At 36.3% G+C, this 21,867-nt stretch overlaps 4 protein-coding genes across 4 annotated transcripts; 2 read left to right on the top strand and 2 right to left on the bottom strand.

Annotated features, from left to right (window-relative positions):
• Positions 1–1,175: 1,175 nt before the first annotated feature.
• Positions 1,176–8,142, top strand: LOC111800192 (vacuolar fusion protein CCZ1 homolog B). The gene is made up of 11 exons (XM_023683786.1): positions 1,176–1,552; positions 2,246–2,454; positions 3,031–3,124; positions 3,711–3,894; positions 3,997–4,035; positions 4,119–4,227; positions 4,802–4,898; positions 5,083–5,478; positions 6,031–6,186; positions 7,227–7,456; positions 7,700–8,142. The coding sequence occupies exons 2-11, from the start codon at positions 2,270–2,272 to the stop codon at positions 7,728–7,730; spliced, it is 1,521 nt and encodes a 506-aa protein (XP_023539554.1). The 5' UTR covers positions 1,176–1,552; positions 2,246–2,269; the 3' UTR covers positions 7,731–8,142.
• A 1,166-nt stretch (positions 8,143–9,308) lies between these two features.
• LOC111800211 (vacuolar iron transporter 1-like) lies at positions 9,309–11,644 on the top strand. Its single transcript, XM_023683808.1, has 4 exons — positions 9,309–9,650; positions 9,874–9,959; positions 10,536–10,650; positions 11,182–11,644. Exons 1-4 carry the CDS (start codon positions 9,406–9,408, stop codon positions 11,477–11,479), a joined length of 744 nt encoding a protein of 247 aa, XP_023539576.1. The 5' UTR covers positions 9,309–9,405; the 3' UTR covers positions 11,480–11,644.
• On the bottom strand, positions 11,611–14,817 carry LOC111800201 (heat stress transcription factor A-8-like). The gene is made up of 2 exons (XM_023683797.1): positions 14,498–14,817; positions 11,611–12,697 (listed from the first exon to the last, which is right to left on the bottom strand). The coding sequence occupies exons 1-2, from the start codon at positions 14,717–14,719 to the stop codon at positions 11,789–11,791; spliced, it is 1,131 nt and encodes a 376-aa protein (XP_023539565.1). The 5' UTR covers positions 14,720–14,817; the 3' UTR covers positions 11,611–11,788.
• A 1,255-nt stretch (positions 14,818–16,072) lies between these two features.
• LOC111800629 (alpha,alpha-trehalose-phosphate synthase [UDP-forming] 6-like) lies at positions 16,073–19,970 on the bottom strand. The gene is made up of 3 exons (XM_023684417.1): positions 17,625–19,970; positions 17,255–17,528; positions 16,073–16,593 (listed from the first exon to the last, which is right to left on the bottom strand). Exons 1-3 carry the CDS (start codon positions 19,619–19,621, stop codon positions 16,288–16,290), a joined length of 2,577 nt encoding a protein of 858 aa, XP_023540185.1. The 5' UTR covers positions 19,622–19,970; the 3' UTR covers positions 16,073–16,287.
• Positions 19,971–21,867: the final 1,897 nt, after the last annotated feature.

The raw sequence follows: 21,867 nt of genomic DNA, 5'->3' as shown, positions 1-21,867 counted from the left end.
AAAAAAAAAAATTAATTGATTAAAAAAATTAATTAAAAAATTTGATTTCCAATGATTTGATGGGAATAAATATATAATTTAAACCTAATGTTTGAATTTTTTTTATGTTTATTGATTTTGATAATTTAACAAAATGATGATGCATTGAGTAACTTATTTTACCTAATATTATTTATTATTAAAGAAAAAGGACCACTAAATTGTTGATATACCAACCATTAAAAAAATCACAATTTTTTTTTTTAATTTTTGTTATTTTACTATTTATTGATGGAAAGAAAATAATTGAAATAAATTTAATATTAATAAAGATACAATTGAAATTTTTAAAGGACTAGGGACCAAACTAAATAAACTTTTATTTAATTACTCCAATTATTAAATAATATTAAATCTATAAATTGTACGGACAAATATTGTTTTGAATAAAAAATAAAAACAATATTCAAAGGAGGGACCATCAATAAATATTACATTTTTTTATAGAAAAAAATATTTAAGTTTACTACTAAATACCCCATTGATGCATATGAAGTTGTGTAGTTTTGTTCCAATATATAATAATTGAAAATTTAGAATATTATTTATTTTAATAAAAAATAAAAATATTTGTGTCTGCCGAATCCATGGAAGAATATAGCTAGTTGCCAAATATTTATATTTGAGTTATATGTTATCGGTGTCGTTGTTGCTTCTTATTACTCGTTAGCTTATAACATTTATTTCTCAAATTGCTGAATTTGGGATCGTTGAATGCAAAGTAGACACGTCTAATAGAAAATCGTGTGTAGCCTTCTAGGAAAATTTGAAAACTGAAGACATAATAATAATGTGTTCTCTGTAGTGAAAATATTGATGAAAATATCGACATGTCAATAGAAATTTAATACTTTGGACTTAGTCACTCAATGGTTAAAACAATATGTAACGACCCTAATTTTTAAGGAAAAATAGAGTTACTACCACATGCATGATGACGTAATATTTTTATACGAAAACATTTATTTAAAATGGTTCGTAAAACAATACTATGGATTTATACTACGTGAAAGAGCTCAAAATAAAATAACTAAAAATATTTAAAATAAAATTAAATAAAAAATTAAAATATGTTCTAGATTTTGATAAGATCTACGAAATAAAATGCAACTATTTGATCGAAGGACTGGGGTGGGGAGAGTCAGAGTTATCGTGGTTCTGAAAATCTTGTTCGTGTTCCTGCTGTCTGCTGATATAGGGCATTCCGCAGCCCCAATTAGCCGACCAAACAGCCCTAAAATATACTGTTCGACTGCCGTGGACCCTAAAATTTCCCAACTTCGGGAAATCTTCGGCTTCCATTCAGGAAGGTTCACACAGCCCTAGATCTTTCTCATCGATCGGATCCTCTTTGGAAGTTATTGATGTTTATTAGGGCTCTAACGAGTTAATTGTTTACCCACACGGCTCAATTCTCCCAATGTTCCTCTCCAATCTCCGATCGACGGCGAATGCAATGGGCACTCGGGCTTAGCGTTCCGTTGAGGTGCTGCTTGAATTGCTTATTCTAGAGGTACGCCTTCTCCTCCGACAACTTCGTTGAATTCCAGTTTAGTGGTGTTGGACTCTGTGAATTATGCCCATGTTTAGTGAAATTCAGCTAGATTGAGGTCCTTTCGCGATAATTACTTTTAATCTAGGGGGCTAAATGACTTCATTGTAATTTAGTCACTATTCGAAATTTTACTTGCGTACGGGTTCAGTGATTTCTTTCTTTATAGGGGGTCTTCAATGTAGTTTGGTTGCTCATAGAAATTTAACCTGCAAACGGGTCGAGCAGCTCTCTCTTTGTTGGTGTACAACTTTTGACAAATTCGTTGATTTCCAGTCTAGTGGTTTTGAACTAATGGACTCTATGAACTGTCCCCCATTTTAATTAAATTCAACTAGATTGTGATATTTTCGTTTGAATTGTAGTTTATATATATATATATTAACAAGACTCGTATTAATTTGAAGCAGTCTCTTGACTTCTAAGCAATTTAGTTGTTCTTCTAAGTTTTACTTGTATGCGGAGTATCCCTTGTACATATAGCTAGTATGTTCAGCAATTGCTATGTAGTTTGATAGTGTAGAGACTGATATGAATATTTGAATGCTTCGTAGTTGGTTTATTTATATTATTCCTGCTTGCCATATATGTATGATTGGTCGCTTGGTGTTCCTGTTTCGAAAACACTAATTGATATTTTTCTCGTTTCCGAAGGTTTTTGACTAGAAAAAGTAAATAATGGGCCTATCGACTGCCACTACTTCTGTTTCTGAGGCCATTCAGCTCTGTGTATTTGATTCAAGGAGAGGACAACAAGAGGGACAAGAGCTGGATAAGATATTATTTTTCTATCCAGCTGATTTACCCTTTACAAAACAATTATATATCATTGGGCTCAGCGAAGGACTTATCACATTTACAAGGTCAGTATCATTCTTTGTTCTATTTTTCAAAAATAGGTATCCATCATGCATAGATATTTGAAGAGCAGATATAAGAAATAAGAATGCCAGAAATTTCTCAAAGAATGTTGGGAACTAGCAACAAAATAAGCAAATACACTTTTTTTTTGGAGTAAAATTTCGTGCATTGGTGATATAGTTAGTTTGTGACTTTTTTGTTTCTTCCATTCACGGGGCCAAACATGATTATACTTCTGTTTTGTTTTGTTTTTTTTCTTCCCCCCCTTTTTGCTTTCAATTCTACTTGTACATGTAATCAATGCATGAAAGACAAATGAAACTATAATGGATGCATATTTTTCTTTTGGGCTGAAAATAATTCTTTCACTAAACAAGGTCCTTGTGAACTCCTCAATTACGTTCTTCAGTAAGATATTTAGGGAGTTACTTAGGTCTACTTTTCTAATTACAGTTGATTAGTTTTAATGAGATAACAAAGTAAACCCAGTCGATTTAAGTTCTGCTCCAAGATACTTCAATATATTCACATTTCTTGCCTGAGTTGGTAGTTAAATGAAGAATGAAAACTTCATGCAGAACATTCTCCCCAGAGGCTGCTTGTGAGGTCATTGAAGCAGAGAAGCACTCTCATGTATTTTTTGAGGCAGAGCAAGATATATGGATGATTTTGGTACAGTTTTGTTCTAAATAATGTATCAGTAAATGGTAGTAGTACTATTTTGTTTGGGGATCACTACATTCAGATGGTCACATCTTTTATGTTTTATCATCAATGCAAGTAACATGCTAGTCTGGTGTCACTCAGATGGAAGCAATGTTGATATGGTTAAATAATTTTCTTACATGCTACTTTAAATCGTTGATTGCTTTAATTGTCCTGAATTTCATATAATATCTAATGTGTTATCCTAGAATTCTGAGTTACTTTCAGAAATTAGATTTTTGTTTATCTTATTGATTGGTGACATCTCTTTTTGCGTTGACGTATGTTTAGATTAAATGCTTACATTTTACAAGTTGAAATTAAAGGTTTTCCATTTACCAAGTTTCTTTTTGAGAAAAAAAAAAAATAAAAAAATTCCCCACTATTTTTCTTTGGTCTCTTTTGTTTCAATCATGTGAGTACTTGCAACTTACCTGTGCAGTGTTTTCAGTCATGCATTTTGTTGTTCTCAACTGCTCTTTTCTTCTCCTAAAGAACCATTCTTAAACTTTAATTGCTCTGTATTTCTAATTAATTATCTATGTTAGGGTAGGTAGTGGAGAAAAATAAGGAGTTAGAAGCAATTTGGCGGATGGATGCATTGCAGAAGCTTCTTAAGGAAATCCACTCTCTTTTTCTAATGTTTCACGGATCTATAAGGTTATTACTTGAGAAAGAACCGACAGGAGAAGCTTCCAGATCACATTTGTATTCCTTCATCACTGATTATCTGAATGGTAAGTCATTTGCTGCCACTTTTCAGCTAAAATGTTTTTCATGAAGTCAAGTACTTACTACCTTTGTTTCAAAACATTTCATTGTAAGTTACTAATTGTCAGCATGTGAAAAGCGGTCTGCATTGGCTAGGTGCTGCTGTGGTAATATTGAAATTGCTGATTATCAAGATTGGGATTGAAATTGCTGCATTTCATGCCTAATTCCTTTCTTTCTTTCGAGACAGATTTTCTTGTTGGAAAGAAACTACAGTTACCATCATTTGTAGACTGTTTAAAGGAACGTGGAACTGTACAGATGCTGACCATAGGGCGAGATGCTGCCATTGAAGTTCANAAAAAAAAAAAAAAAAAAAAAAAAAAAAAAAAAAAAAAAAAAAAAAAAAAAAAAAAAAAGCTCCAAAAATTCGTATGTGTTTGATGCAATGCACTTAATTAATTAATTTTTTTTTTTGTTCCCCTAATTCACAGTTTTTTTTTTTTTTTTTTTTTTTTCTTTTTCCTTAATAAGAAACAGAGAGAATAGTCTTAATACAAAATCAGGAGGAAGAAACACAAGGATAGTCTTCCAATCATTAATAAGCATGGATATAGTTACCAGGGACTTGTTAAAAAGGAAGAACTGCTCCTGAGGGGCCTGCCCTTTCCTTGTGTTACTTTTTGAATCTCTTTATGCTATTTCACTTAGTGTTGTCAAGCTTTAAGGCTTTATATCAACCTGTCTCTAAAATCTAAATAGGAATCTTTGATAATGAATTTGAATTTTAAGAACTCTTACGTAACGTGATGAAGAAACTATTTAGTTCTCATGCTACCAGCTTTGTTTGGAATAAAGATAGTGAAGAATTGGAGCTTCGTTGTCATTTATATTTTTGTTCATTGGAGTTAATTGAATTATTTACTTATTGCAGGCACTCGTTAGAACACTTGATTCTTGCATTGGAAACGCATCATGCCACTCTCTGATTTTATTTCAGGACTTACTGGTGTCTACTACACTTTCTCCTGTATGGTTTGATCTTCAAGTAGTTAATGTTCATTATGATTTTGTATTTTTTCAAATTTCATTATAAAAGCTGAAATACACGGGGGTACTAAAAACCAAGTACATATCCATGAACTGAATTCTATTTAAAATGTTATATGAGTCATTCAAAATTTTAAAGCAATTGGCTTCAACCTCTTTTTCAGGATGACACTACAAATTTATTTTCATATGCTGTTCTGAGATTGACTCCACGTGTGTTATCTTCTGGCACAAGTTCTTGGTCCTATTTAATCAGAGGAAATGCTGCATCTCATGTTGCTCAACATGGTGGAAATGTTGGTAATCGTGTGATACGACCCTTGCAGCATGGAAAATGGTCAAAAGGAAAGGATGGTTTTCTAGAAACTGATATTTGGGGTATGGGGGCAAGTGGCTGGGTTGGTTCTACCCCAAAAATCTGCCTTTTTCAAACGGAGGAGCAAATGTACCTGTATGTATACCAGAATAAAAGTCTGACTCTGATTCTTCTTGTTCCTGTTTCCTCAGTACCTAACGAGGAACTAGGCATTTCAATCGTCAGGCAGCATATTCTTGAAAATGTTAGTTGGTTATCTCTTTTAATGGATTTGATTATTCTGCTATCATATAATTTTCCTGAATGAATTTTCTCCCTGTTAGTATTCAATTCTTAATTTTGAAAGGGTGATTTTATGTCGAAGCATTCAAAGTTGGACATTTGAAGGGAAGAACTAGTAGAGTAGAAGGACAAGAGAAGAGAAGAAACATCATCTATTTTACATGGGAGAAGAGTGTAAAATTGGACTAGAAATAGAGAGATTAGAGGAAGAGATGAGCACAGGGAGGAAACATAGGTTCCAATATTTATTGATTCTCATTTATCATCATGTGTCTCATATCGGAATCCGAAACATGTTGAGGAAATTTAGAAGAATAAAATTTACCAGAATAAATATAAAAGGTAGTCAGTATTGTAATCAATAACATTTCTAATAAGTTCATTCTAATATAGTATTGCAAATGATTAATATTCTAGTTTGATTACTCACTAATTTCTTTTAATGTCTATTAAACTGGTTTATGAATCTTTTAATTCCTTCCTTTCATTGGATTAATTTCTTGCTATCTTCTAGGCGTCCCTGAAGATCATGAAAGTTGAAGAAACATTGTCAAAGGGCTGGGGTGGGGAAAATGCTTATCATGTTGGTGGGTATCGTTATTTACTGGTAGATGGTGACAGACAAGTATCCAGGTCTTCACCACCAGGAAAAGTTACCACCCTATCAAAGGTAAAGTGTTCCTTGACAATAACTAAGAAACAAGTTTTATTCCGAAATATCAAAATATACATCAAAAAATGTCCTTAGAGTCAGTTACAAAAAGTCTCTCCTTTTAGCACAAGTGTGCCTTTGTATTCTTTTATTTTCACAAAAGCTCAGTATTTTAAAATAAAAAATAAATAATAAAAACCCTTGAAAGGGCACTTCAAGAAGAGGCTGAACGTAGAATGATATCTCATATCCCACTAAATCTCCTCTCTATACTTGTTAACACACTGCTCCATTTCTATCTTGCCAAGTTTTCTAAAAAGTAGCTCTAACCAATGCATTGTAGTTCTCATCTAGAGTGATGATTTCTAAACATGCATTGGCCTCCTTAACGGTTCTAGGACAGGTAACATTGAACTGAAAAATACCTGAGTGGTTTATGCCACTAATATGAAGGGCAATGGAAGAAAATATGGTCCACTTCTTGGCCACTCTTTACACGTTTCACCAACTTAGAGATAGGCAACAGCAACGAGTTCTATTAACTTTGTCACAAGCATTTAGCCTCTAAAGTAGAGGTTCCAAACAAAAACTTCTTACTTTTCTAACCCATTCAGCTTGGATTGAGATTTACAAGAAAGTTGGCCATACCTTTCTTCCTACNTTCCTTCAAAATATCTATAAACTTGCTTCCTCTTTCTTTCTTTTTATTATTTGTGGAAAATTTGATTATGATGTTGTTTTTAGTTTTCTGTTTTTGAAATTTATACTTGTTTCCTCCTACTTTCTTTACTATGGTTTTCAGATTTTTTAAGGAAGCATTTGAATTCTGCTGGACGTTCCAAAAAACAAAAACAAGTTTTTAAAGCTTGACTTGGTTTTTGAAAACAATGGTAGAAAGTAGATAACCAAACAAAGAAGCTTAGAGATGAAAGTAGTGTTTATAAGCTTAATTTTAATATTATAGGGATCTTTACTTGCCATGAGTGAACTCGATCGTGTTTCCTAGTAAAGTAATGCATGGAAGAATGAGGTTTCTGATTTGAGCTCTTGTATTACAGGAATCTTTACTTGCCATGAGCAAACTCAGAGAAAAGGTAGATCTGGAGAAGAGTCGTGCAAAACAGGATAGTGTTGATGAGGAAAAGGAACTGGAAGTAACTATCAGAGCAAAAAACAATGCTTGGGCTATTTCTCGAATCACAAGAGGGAAAGAGCTTTATATGGTTCTGGAGAAAGCCAACGAAACCCTGCTCTATGCCTCTGATATGGTGGAGAAATTCAGCAACAGGTATCATTAATTTTTTTTATTTACATTTTCAGCATGAATACCTCAAACTACTCTTTAGCAATGGCCATGTCCAGTCTGATCGGCCATTTTCTCGGCCAAAGTATCACTAAGAAAGTAATTACAGAAAAGTTCTCATAGCCAACACCAAGAAGCTGCAACAAAGACAACATTTTCCAAAACAGACCGAAAAATCGCATCATCTTTTCCTACAAACTGAAACTATTTTCTACTTGTGGTCTACAGGTACTGCAACGGAGCATTCTCCTTGGATTAGAGGGACACGCTTCCACTGTCGTGTCTACGACGTTGTAAAATAAAGAGCAGAGGTTAGACGGATGTGCACAGTTTCTAGTTTTTGCTGCTTCATAATTGGAATCTCCCTTGTGTAAATTTCTAGTAACAATAAAGTGAATCCTCTCTCATTTTCTGTAGAAGAGAGGGAAAAAGTATATGCATATATAGGCGTTCAACCATGGAGAGAAAGAACATCTAAGCTATTAAAAGCCTGCATTTAGTTCTATTCATTTATTTTAGCAACAATTTAAAACTTGAGCTTCTTCCCTTTTGGTGGAATTCTCTAAAGAAGCTTATATAATTCTTCTGATTCTGAAAATTGTGAAGGATCTCAGGAAAACTCTTCATATCATGCATCTGACTTGGTGTTTGGTAATGGAATAGATTTCAAATATTTGGGAATGAAGGATATATATAATAATCCCATTTGATTGTTCTTGCATGTCAAAGGCCCTCTGAGTTCGCTGCTGCTTTCTATTATGATGGCATTATGCTATGAGCCAATTTCCAAGTCCCAAATGGTATATGATTTCAGGTATTCCGCTAATTGTGTATCGACTAAAATCACTTTTGTCGTATTCATAATCACTTCTACGCATGTTTTTAGTCATTAACAATCAATCTGGATGGTACTGTTGAATGATAAAGGACATGTTGAGGATGATTTTGAATATGATAAAAGAATATAAAATTTGTTTTTGTTTTTATTTTTGTTTTTCTGACAAAATATTCCTTTCTATAGTATGTCCATCCACTTCCATTTAACTCTATCCAGAAAAAGTTTCTGTCCTGTGAATCTCCACATTTTAATGCACCCATCAATATTGATGATAAATCTCCTCGTGCTCCACCATAAGAACTTGGAGTCCGTATCATGGTGAAGGTAAGATAACGCTGTGATTCTTGCTCAAAAAACAGACCGAAGGCGTTCGAGTTATTGGCTCGTCCAACCTGGCAGCATTCATGAGTCGTTCGTTCAACTGTTCCTCGGAGACACGGTCGAGAAGTACCATGCATGGTTGCCCCCCGTCCTTTCTTTCTCTTGGTCCCAACAATGTCTCCCGACTAAAGAAATGGATCAAAAAAGGGGGACTTCCGCAACGGGACCTAAATTCTAATAAATTTCTAATCCAATTATAATATTCCAGATTTATTTTTTTAAATAATGAATAATAAATGGTTAAATTATATATATATATATATATATATATATATAAAACTGTATATTATGGGTTTTTTAAAGTTAAGTTCATAGGCAAAAAAAATTTAACACATAAGGGAAATAAATTAAAAAAATGTCGTGTATTTAGATTTTTTTTTTCTTTATATATATATATTTTTTTTGCCTATAAATTTAAATAAAAGCATCCTTCAATATTTAGTTTAAATCCAATTTCAAATTACAATTAATTTTTATTTTAATCTATAATTAAAATTAATCCATAGTTAATGATATTTTTTGTATTTGACCAAAAATAAAATTAAAAAAAATTAAAAAAAGAAAGCCTTTCGCCATCGAATTTCTTTCCTTTCAGTACTCTGTCTCTGACAGTTCGCGGCCACGGCAACACGCATCTCACTGTTCGACCTTTCGCATTCCATTTTCATTTCCTTCTCTTAATACTCTACTGGAGTTCCACTTTCTCTCTGCATCAATGGCGGACGGCTCTACACCACTCCACCTGGATCCTCACAAGCAGGCTCTTCTCAACCACCACACCGAGAAGCACTTCACCGCCGGCGAGATCGTCCGTGATATCATCATCGGCGTCTCCGACGGCCTCACTGTCCCTTTTGCCCTCGCCGCAGGACTTTCCGGCGCCAATGCCTCTTCCTCCATCGTCCTCACCGCCGGTATCGCTGAAGTCGCTGCCGGCGCTATCTCCATGGGACTCGGCGGGTGCGTCTCTCTCTCTCTCTCTCTCTCTCTCTTAATCACCGCCATTGACTTTCCGTGTACCTAGAAAAATGTCGCGCAATTAACACTGAACTCGATCGTTTTCGATATCCAAAATTTTGCTGGAGCATTGAATCGGTTCTAGTATAGAAATTGAATCTGAGTTTTTCTGTAATGCTGAACAGAATCGTCCTTCATTTCGCATTTGTATTTCGTGTTTATGTAGATATCTTGCGGCGAAGAGCGAAGCGGATCACTATATGAGAGAGCTGCGGAGAGAGCAAGAAGAAATCGTCGCGGTTCCCGATACTGGTACAGATTGATCAACTCTTTTCCTTTTTTCATTCCTTTTTAGAGTTTCATTTTAGATTTCTTACTGAAATGAAATTAGGATGAATATGAACAACATTTCGTAAATGGTAAGTTAGTTCGGAATAAGATTTGTTGTTCAATATGGCTTAAGGGTAGTTTGGGCATATGCTTAAAGAACGGCTTTTCCACGTCAAAAATTGGGATTTCTGTTAAATATTTGTTTTAAGGTTAAATTATTAAATAACACTTCGGTCAATTTTGCCCTTTTATTCTTTCAAAAATTACAAACCTTTCATATACATTGTTTTAAAATATTTAGACAACAAGTTATGTTTTAAAATATTGCAAACATTGTGTCGTGTCAATCAGCTCATATCTGATTAAAATACGTGTCCTAACCAATGGTGAATCCCTGTAGTTGAATTAGAAAAACACTAAAACAATATTCAATTTCTACTTTTGAAGATCAATCCAACAAACTCATTTGAATTTAAAACTTTTCTTTTAGTATGATAGAATGCGAGGTTAACATGTTATTGTCTTTTGAAAGAATTTTATTTGGCAATATAAATGCAGAAGCGGCAGAAGTAGCAGAGATATTGGCACAGTATGGGATTGAACCCCATGAATATGCTCCAGTTGTGAATGCTCTTAGGAAGAGACCTCAAGCTTGGTTGGATTTCATGATGAAGTAAGTTCTCTTTCTCCTTCTTTAGCTATGACACCATTTTATAATTATTTCATCTTTTGTTTTCTGTTTAATAAGATTGATATTTTCCTTTATTAAAATCCATATAAGATATAGACGTGAATATTTTATTTAATATTCTTAGGCGGTGAGTTTATCTCGATCCCAGAAATTTGTCTCATATAGAAAGCAAAGTTTAGCTTTGTAATAATACCCATCTATAATCCATTTGAAGTTTCTAGCCTTTTCTAACTTACATGTTCACTGCTGCCACCCAAGAAGATACTGACATCACTATTTTCAGCTGCTTCCTAAGGTGGTTTCTCAAAACAAATAACCTTATTTTCTTTTTCTTCAAATTACAAATTTAGTAGTTAATTTTTTTTTTTTTTCACTTTAAATTTTACGATAAGTCCATCATATTCAAAAGACAAGTTTAGAAAGTATTATCAAGGATGAGTTTAGCAAACAGTATAATTTCAGGTTCGGTTCATGATTTAATCCGTCAACTGTTTGTGTGGTGTGGTGATGTAGATTTGAATTAGGATTGGAAAAGCCAGATCCTAGAAGAGCTCTGCAAAGTGCACTCACAATTGCATTGGCTTACATATTGGGGGGGCTGGTGCCGCTCATTCCTTACATGTTTATTGCAAATGCAACCAGAGCAGTGACAGCGTCAGTTGCATTGACACTATTAGCGCTGCTCGTTTTCGGGTATGCAAAGGGTTACTTCACCGGTAATAAGCCCTTTCAAAGTGCCATCCAAACCACCCTTATCGGAGCCATCGCATCTGCAGCTGCTTTTGGCATGGCCAAGGCTATACAACTGTGAACTAACCAGCCCCCATGTCAATATCTAATAAGAGTATCCCCCCCTAAGGCCACGTTTTTAGTCTAATCTCATAAGATGAGTCTAAAACTTTTGCCAGTTTTCTCAGTTCAGGTCTAGAAATGAACATTTGATGCGGATCTTAGAACATTAAAACATCTTTTTCAATCCTTGAAGTGTTTGGTTTGGTATAACGCTTGAAAGTTGAAACAAAAGTATTACCTTGCGGCATCACCAAGAAAAAGATGGTTGAAATTCTATAAACCTGTCTGAAACTCATTACTCTACTCAGGACATTGAAATGGCAGCAGCTTAAGATTCATCCAACCTTTGTGACATCTCAAAAGTTTCACATCTCTCCATTTGCCTGATTAGAATCTCAAAATCCTGTGACTTCTCTTCATGAGTTCGAGTATCGATTGTTTCCATATCCAGTTCATCGTCCTCATTGTCCACCGATCGTTTTTCATGGTCAATTTTTGTAGCATTATCTGAATTCCCAGAAAAAGGGCTAGCTAGAAGAAGCTGCTCCCATGCAACATCTTGTACATCTGGAAGAACAAATTGAGTATGATTGTCTAAACACAACTTTTCATCCATAAGCACTTTCATGAAGTCAGAATTAAGGAAAAAGTCCTTCATTCCATCAGGAAATGGATCAGTTTCTTGCTGTTTCCCCATACCCGACACTGCTGGAAGTAGATTTGCTGGCAGTTCATCTAATGGTCGTTGATGATACCTGACTATCATACCATTTGAAGGTACTTGTTTATCATCTGGTATTTGTTCTAGCATATTGCTCGTGTCGGCCATGCGCCAATTCTTCTCTTTCGGTTGAAGAAACTGAACCAAAAATCCAGGGCTTTGCACAGCCATTACTAAGAATGACAGCATCTGCTGTTGATTCTTTTCCACGCCTTGAAGGCGGTCTCTCAATACGAGCAACTTGTCCTCTGAAGTTTCTTGGTGCTGCTTAAGTTTAACCAATTCCTGCATTACAGAGTTTTTATCAATTTTAAGACTCTCAACTTCCTTCCATAGCTCTGTATAATCATGTAGTTCAACTTGTCCCTCAGACTTGTCTTGGGGCTGCGCTGCGTTATGCTGATCTGTGCCCTGGATGTTTTTCCTTCTGTAGATGTTCTTTAATAGATGTTTTTGTCCCTTGATGAATCCATCAGTTGCAAATACCCAGCAATCTGTATCTATTTTCCTAAAGCCCTGAAATTTATGGAAGGAGCCACTTTGTTACAATCATGATTTGATCGTTCAAAACTATGTCAGTAATGAGGGAGAAATGTAGTAAGAGGTTTAATTGTTTAAATATATATGTGTAACCGTTCATGCTCACTAACAGCAGATATATATGATTGAGAAGTTTCCACATCCTTATAAAGTTCATGCTCACTAACAGCAGATATATATGTCCTCAAGGTTTAGAGAGAAGTTTCCACATCCATGTCCTCAAGGTTTAGAGAGAAGTTTCCACATCCATGTCCTCAAGGTTTAGAGAGAAGTTTCCACATCCTTATAAAAAAAATGCTTCATTTCTTTCCCTCTCCCATCGATGTTGGATCTCACAATCCACCCTCCCCTTCGGGGCCCAATATCCTCGCTGGTACTCGTTTCTCTCCAATCGATGTGGGATCTCATAATCCTTCTCCCTTCGGGTCCAGGGTTCTCCCTGTCACACCGTCCAGTATCGAGCTCTGATACCATTTGTAACAACTCAAGTTCACCGTGAGTAGATACTTTCCCTTTCGAGTTACCTCTCAAGGTTTCTAAAATAAATGTTTGAGTAGATACTTTCCCTTTCGAGTTACCTCTCAAGGTTTCTAAAATAAATGTTTTGTTTCTATGTGAAAATTCACCGGAGATACCATTACAATTTAGTATGCATGTACCTTTACGAACGAAACTCTCTCATTCTAGAAAGAGAGAAAATAAAAATCTAGAAGAAAATAATACTTGGGAGTCTGTTTCTACAGATTGCATCATGACTAAATCAGGTGTGCATGAAACAATGAACATTTGTGGAGAATGCTCCAAAAAGGAGTAAAACAAAAGGCTGCGAGACCTTTGTGAAATTTCTTCCTCACGCCAACCCCAACTCCTCAATAATAGAGTATTGTATGTAAAACCCTTCACTATTTTAGCAATGAACAATCTCCTTCAGAATTTCTATTCCTTTATCAACCTTCCATGAGCACAGTAGTGATCATGGCTGAAGAACACAAGTATCATACTTCTTTTTTTATCCATCTCGCCCGAGATCCAATCTAATGGATCGATGGTTAACCCTCTTTTTTTAGTGATTACCATAGATAGAGAAGTTGGCTCTTTTTCCAAAAGAAGAATTAAGCCTCCTAGGATCGGCTTTGGGCCTTTCTTGCCCTGCTTAGTTGGAGGGCAAAAGGGGGCTTGAGCCATAAGTGAGATACCACTCCGAAAGAGTTAGAATTCCAACCTTGTGCATGACTCACGGGCCAAGGAGCAATCTCAGGTGAACAGTTTCTATGGGGTCGTCCAGCGAAGCCTAGAACAAGGGGACTCGGACAAACAGTTTCTCCTTTTCAATAGAAAGGAATAGCCAAACTAACCCAGCTGGTCGGTCAATCTCAAAGATCTTAATCAGCGGCAAACCAAAGACGCTTCTAGACACAATTAAGGGTAAAGATTAGGATGATTGCTAGGTATGCTAAACCATACCATAGTGATCTAGAGGTTGGGCAGCCAGGTATTACTAATATGGAACAACAAAGGGAGGCTCAATTCACTAACTTCACCCAAGAGAGTAGATAGAACAACCTCATGGAATTGGGCAACAGACTGTGACAGAATTCACACTCTCACGAGCTTTAAGACCAAGTCTTACACATAACCTCATCACGACCTATGCAAACTATGCCCTTTCTTAGAACTCAACTGCGTTATCTAGAACAAGATGACAATCAGAACTCCACAACACAGAAAAAAAAAATGATGGAAGACATAGAGAAATAGAAGAAAGAAGAAACTGACATAGATATTAAGCTGGCGCATGAAGCTAGAGAAATTGCTGTGCTTAAAGTACTTGGGAAGCATGTGGACACAGAATTGGGTGATGTCCACAATCGTAAAGCTATCCTCCGTAGGGCTCCACGCGATAATCGAATTGGTGGCGTCGTCGTCAACCATCTCATACAACTTCTTCACGAACGGCGCCACCGTCGATCCCTGCCGCTCCGCCGCGGATTTCACCATCGCCAAATCGATTACGACAAAAGAACAAAGTAAAAAAGAAATTGGGAATTTTGAGGGTTTATTTGCGTTGTCGTGTTGTTTGGTTTTCAGTGATGCTTCTTCACTTCTCCGTACCTTCCTTTCACCATTGTTGCTGTTCTAATAGGCCCAGATTCTTGCACCAATTTCATCACTTACACACTGCCACGTGTCCCTTTGACCGCTTCCTTTTTTTCTATTTTTATATTTTCAAATAACTAAATTTGTTTGAGATATTATTTTTTAATTAATAATTAAGGTTTTTTTTTTAACCTTCCAACTTTTTCAATCTCTTTGCTTTCAAATGTCTAAATTAATTTTTAGAAAAATATTATGAACTTTTTTAGTGTTCATGATACCATTTTTTTAATATTTTATTTGTATTTATAAATATATCATGTATAGATTGATATTTTTCTTCATGCTTTTAATCAATTTCAAAACTATTAATTTGAAGATATTTTTATAGAATTTGATTAAATAATAATAATAATTAAAAAAATTGAAAGAATGTATGTATTATTTTAAGATTTCATGAGTAGATGATTAAATGTTTATAATTGGAACCTAAACAAATTGTTTATTAGATAATAAATATGTAATTATAGAAATAAAATGATTTTTTAGCCTAACTATAATTACGAGTTTGCGTAAATGATCGAGTTATCTGTAATTATTACACTTATGAACACAATTTATCCTACAAAATTTATAGTGAAGTGACATATAAATAATGAATGAAATTAATGTTTCAAATAGTTAAGTCAATTAACTTAATTTCAATGAAAGTAAATCCAAAAGTCTCATTGCTAGCTCAAGAAGACACTAGTTGCTTAGATATACAACATGGCAGGGCAGGGAGAGGTTGGGGCAAAAATAATGACGAAGAAGATAATCTTCATACAGGGTAAGAACAACTGTTACCGGTGAAATTAAGCGACCCAACCCAACCTAACACAACCCATCCCATCGAGCTATAAATTAGCCTAAAGGTTGAACCTTAGGGTAAGGCATGAGACACAAAACATGAGACCAGAGACAAAACATGAGACCAGAGACACAAGCCCAAGACATGAAGCATAAGACACATGCATGAACATATGAAGCTTAACGCCTAAAGATGAGACTAGTTGCACGAGAGACGCTCAAGCCCTGACCATAACCTAGAGGGCCAACTTAGTAAAGGTCGACTGAGACCTAAAAAGGCCTTGACCCCCCATGAGGTCGACCTCAAACAAGGATGATGAACCATGGCCAGGAGGCTGGGCATAGCTCAAAGCAAATTCACATTAAATATTATGCAAAGGTTTATAAGCTGATATAATACACAATCCAAAAGAAAAGAATGAAGCTGGAATTGAAGCAAATTCAGTCATTATATCACATCCAAATATATTTACATCTTTTACTAAATGAACCATAAAACAAAAATTTGTCTCAGTTTTTGCCCTTTTTACTTTCTTCCCATCGTGAAACCGCAGCAATATGTACACTGTGATGTGTAAATAAGATTAAAATTGAATGACATTGACAAATGCAAAAGTTGAGGCTTATGCACCTTGTGATGGATAAAGCGCGCCGTTTTGCCTCGACACCGTAGCCAAACCGTGCATCAACCTTGCAATTTCTGATGGATCGTCGAGGTAATACTTGGCTTTGCTCGGTTTCCTCCCCACCGTACATGCAAAAATTTCAGCTCGAGGCAAGATCGATGGGCCTTCCATGGAACTCGAGATCACCTTGAACATGTCTTCATCTGATCTGTCATCACCGATGCATAGAACGAAATCTGCAGGGGTCCCCTTCTCTTGCATTGCGGAGAGAAGTCGTTTAGCTACAAGACCCTTGCTAACGCCCTGCGATTATAAAATCGAACATCAGGTTCACCCAAATCGTTAAGGTTGATAAGAAAAAGGAAATGCTAGATGATATATTAGTATTTTCAAGATCTGCACAAAAAGGAAGCAGCCAAACACCGGTCGATGTGCTAGTGAAGAGGCTAAGCCCCCAAGGGGGTGGATACGAGGCAGCGTGCCAGCAAGGACGCTGGGCCTCGAAGGAGTAGATTGGGAGGACACTGGGCCCGAAGGGGTAGATTGGGAGGACCCCACATCGATTGGAGAAAGAAACGAGTGCCAGCGAGGACACTAGGCCCCGAAGGGAGGTGGATTGTGAGATCTCACATCGGTTAGGGAGGAGAACGAAGCATTCTTTGTAAGGGTGTGGAAACCTCTCCCTAGCTGAGACGTTTTAAAAACCTTGAGGGGAAACCCAAAAGGGAAAGCCCAAAGAGGACAATATCTGCTAGCGGTGGGCTAGAGCTATTACATTTTCATTCGAACCGTATTACCCGAGTCAAATATCAGATGTTTGGAGAGGAAAGGATACCAAGTTCATAGAAGTGGGGGGATGATGAACAAAGCCAATCAATCCTTAAAGTCATATTCAGTAATTAAACAGACCATGAAGCTCAGAAACAATTTTAATTTTTAAAGATGAGAGACAATGAGGTTGAACCTGTGGTTTAACTTCTACAATATTTTGACCACTCTTGACTGTAACTGGTTCATTGGCTAGGACACTTTCGAGATGATCGAAGAGCTCCTTAGCTTGACACGAACCAAAATCTGGATCTGCATCTTCGTAACACCATCCAAGCGCAGTTTCTCGATCTTCGATTGTCGAACCATCGGTTGTTTCGGTGTAGAGTTTCATAACCGGCTGCACGATCTGCTTCCAATAGCAATCTGCAACTGGTAAACTGGTTTCCCATTCCTCATCCTGCTTCATCCTAAAAGAAGAAAACAATTCCCTTAATTTTGCCATACACAATAAGACAATCAACAAAACAGTATAGACGAAGCGTATTCATCATGTGATAATTCACCTAATAAAGTACCCGTGCTCGGCAGCAATGCCGAGATTTTCACAAGGGCCGAACCATTCGGCCAGTTTCTTTCGGCTTTTTGCACTCACAATGAATACCATATTGTTCTTATCTCGACACAAGGTATTAAGCGTTTCGAGGCATTTTGAAGTAGGACTCTTATCAATTGAAGCTTGAGGCATTAATGTACCATCATAGTCCAAAAGAATAGCTCGAGATTTCGTCCTCTTATAAGTCGAAAATATGTGTTCCAATGCTAGCTTCCTGAAGTTCGGATCAAGAGCCACAACTCTAAAACTTAAACCGAACCCGATACCCCAACATCTCTGCCTCACATGATCCCGACAAGCCCTCTCCAAATCTAGTAGGAAACTTCGAGCCCAATACCCAACATCGTGCGTGCTCACATATCTAAAATGCTTCTCATGGCGGAGCTGCTTTTCGGCATCTTCCATCTCTAATGCACATTCCATTGCATCAGCTACAGCATCAATATTCCACGGATTAACTCGAATTGCTCCGCTTAAGGACGGAGAGCACCCAATGAATTCAGATATAACCAACATACTCTTCTTCAGAGCTGATGATTCACACCCCAAGAGCTTATCTAACTTATCGTTCCCTTGGCGGCTGACAATGTACTCATATGGAATGAGATTCATACCGTCCCGAACCGCAGTGACCAAACAACATTCGGCAACGGTGTAATATGCAACTCTCTCATAGAATTTCAGTGGCTCCTCAATCAACATAACTGGCTCGTACCCTGGTTTCCCAAACGTGTCGTTAATCCGCTTAACAGCTGCCTTCGTCTCATCCTGAACTTCTTTCACATCTTTCCCTCGGCCTCTCGCAGGATTGGCAATCTGCACCAATACTACTTTCCCCTGCCATTCAGGGTGTGTGATCAACAACTGCTCCATAGCCAAAAGCTTCAAACTAATACCCTTAAATATGTCCATATCGTCAACACCGAGCAACATTATCCTATCTCGATCACGAAACTGTTCGATAAGCTCTGCAACCTTCTCCTCTGTCTTCTGAAGGCTCAAAACAGATTGAAGTTGACCCATATGAATCCCAACAGGAAGGATCTTAATACTAATGGTTCGACCATAATACTCTATCCCAATATAACCCCGTTTCGACTCGTACCTTAGACCAAGCATCCTACTACAACAAGAAAGAAAATGCCTAGCATAATCAAATGTATGAAACCCTATCAAATCCGAATTCAGGAGCGCTCGTAAGAGCTCCTCCCGTATCGGTAGCGTTCGATATATCTCAGACGATGGGAACGGACTATGCAGGAAGAATCCAAGCTTGACTCTATTGAATCTCTTCCTAAGAAAAGTAGGCAACACCATGAGATGATAATCATGAATCCAAACAAAATCATCCTCAGGATTGATCACTTCCATGATCCTATCAGCAAAGATCTTATTCACAGAAACATAAGCCTGCCACAGCGGTCGGTTAAACCGACCGCCGAGGTCAGGCGACAGAGGCAACATGTAATGAAACAGAGGCCATAGCTGTTGCTTACAGAAGCCATGATAGTAACTAGTGTAAAGCTCTTGAGTCAGAAACGTTGGTACACATTTAAATGTTTCTAAGAGTATTTGAGATACCTCATCTTGTTCATTTACCTGAATATCTTCCTTGAGACAACCCACATAAAACACCTCAAAATCATCATCACCCAACCCATCTTTCAGCTGCAGGAGAAGGGAATTTTCATCCCAGCTGAAAATCCAGCCGCCGCCTGATTTCCGCTGAGCTCTGATGGGGAGCTCATTGGCTACAATGATAATCCGGTCACGAAGGGCGGAGGAGGACGACGGCTCCGATGAGACGCTTTCTGGTCGATCGTCATCGATGTCGGAGATTAAACCGGCGACAGTCATAATACGAGGGATTTGGCGGTTCATACGGCCGAAAGACGGCGATTCTCCGGTGGCGAGTTCAAGTAGATTGGAATACGACCTTGAAACCATTGATTTGTGGATGGGATTTTTCTATCAATCCATGAAAGTAAGGGAAATGGGTATTTGAAAAAACACTTGAAAAACAAGAAAAAACGATTGAAATCGAACCAGAATCGAAAACCCAGAGAAGAAGGAAGAACACAGAAACAAACACTCCCTCTCTGTATTGAACTGAAAATGAAAAATCCAGAGAGACCCAGAAGAAGAAGAAGGCAAAAGATATCCAAATTTCAACTTTTTTAAAAAATAATTTTCCAATTTGGAGACGAATTACAAAAGAAAAACAAAGGAAAAAAGTACGGTCAAGTGGTTGGAAGAAGCATATTCTGAATTCAGTGACGCATAAGAGGAGAGAGAGATGGAAGGAGAATGATCAAAATCGGACGGTGGAGAATTAAAGGGAATTAGGTTATAATGGTACATATGAGTAGCACTGGATAATTCCCCTTTAACTCCCTCGCTCTTTGTTCTTATCCGTTTCTTTTTCTCTCTCTCTCTTCTGGCGCCGTTGGTGAGTCCGTCAGTGCCATTGTTCTATAATATTTGAATTTAAGTTTTTAAAAATTAGTTTAAATATTATATTATATTTATTAAAAATGAAATGATGACATTTTTTTAATGGAAAATTCCACGTAATGATGGGAATTACGTGGCGATATGTGAACGCTCGGTTAGAGAGAGAAGTCTGTCTCTCTCAACTCTGTTCTGCTCGGTTTTTGTGGGTTTTCACGAAATTCTTTGACGTGTCACTCCCGGTCGGTCGGTCGGTCGGATTATTTCCTTTCAACTCAAAATATCCATATTCAATTATACTATTATTATTATTATTATTATTATTAATCTTTTTATCTCTATACTTTACTTAAATTATAAGTTTACCACATTAATTCTCATTAGATTTTAATTTTATAATTGATAAGCGCCTAATTTTTTTTTAATAAATTACACTTATTTTAAAAATTTAAACATTAAATTAATTTTGCCTCTAAATTTCAAAACAAATACTCAATTTTAGTCCTTGATGTAACACTCAGTATTATGAATGAATCAATGCCACTTTTTTTTAGTAGCTTAATCATAGGAACAGTAATTTTATGATGGATTACCTCTTAAATTTTTTTCTAGAAGGTTAAATTATTAATTTGTTAAAAGTTTGAGGGCTAAAAAGTAATTTTGATATAATAATTTAAAACCATGAAAAATAATTGAAATAAACTAATTCGGTTTGTCTCTCATATGGCTCACATGGATGGGGTGAAAAAAATAATACTGAGAGGTAAAATATTAAAATAGAAAGATTAAAATAAAAACAAAAAAAAGTACATTCGAGATCTGGCTCCAGCTGGACGTCACGTTGACAGAATGAAAGGCCACGTATTCCATGTGGGCCCCTTAGTGAAGTGGGAAAATAATTATTTATAAGGATAATGTATTTAATCCATCCGACAGGGCATTGTTTAGTAAAGTGGATAAGCAGGAAGCACAGAATGGTACACGTGGCAAGCTTTTTTAAAAAAATAATTAAGAAAAATGAAAAATTGAGTGTTGGGATTTGGGAAATGGGAAATTTTGGAGAAATTTAAAAAAAAAAAGAGAAAAAACCAAAAAATACAGCTGGCAGCAGCACGCTTCTCAACTAAACCAGATAAGGTTTCGTGATTAAATAGGCAACCATTCTCTGTGCTGCCACCCTACCGTTATTATGCTGCCCCCTCAAGCCACAACATGGGAAGCTAGTTTTGTCAACGTACTACTTACCCGAATGGTATCGGTTCAACAACTTTATAATGATCGTCAAAGTCATGCCTTCTTATGCAAATGCTCTCGAGTACAATAAAAACAAATATTCAACTTTGTTACTTATTAAGAGACTTCAAATAGTAAAAGAATTTGTGTTGAAAAATGCTTTCAAGAAGAGCGAGTGTCTTTAGCGAGCTCAACGGAGCCAACGAAATCTTTGAAGCTCTCCATACCCATTATTGTCTCACTATTAGAATCACGAGCAAGAGATCTAATATCCACTTCACCATCAAGAACAACCATATCAAAATTAACCTTGAAAGATCCATGGGAGAGGAGACCACGTGTTAATGATAACGACAATCTTGCTTACTTCAACAAACTAAGAGAGCAAATCTACTATACGTTGAGCAGTTAATTAACGATCCATAGTTTACACTATATTCATCGTCCACCTAATGAAATCTTAAGTAAATTACCACTATATCAAATTATTTTAATAATTAGGAAGAAAA

This window comes from Cucurbita pepo, chromosome LG01 (genome assembly GCF_002806865.2).
Source record: "Cucurbita pepo subsp. pepo cultivar mu-cu-16 chromosome LG01, ASM280686v2, whole genome shotgun sequence".
Lineage (NCBI taxonomy): Eukaryota > Viridiplantae > Streptophyta > Magnoliopsida > Cucurbitales > Cucurbitaceae > Cucurbita > Cucurbita pepo.
The sequence above is the reverse complement of the archived record's forward strand: the minus strand, read 5'-3'. Positions and strand labels throughout refer to the sequence as shown.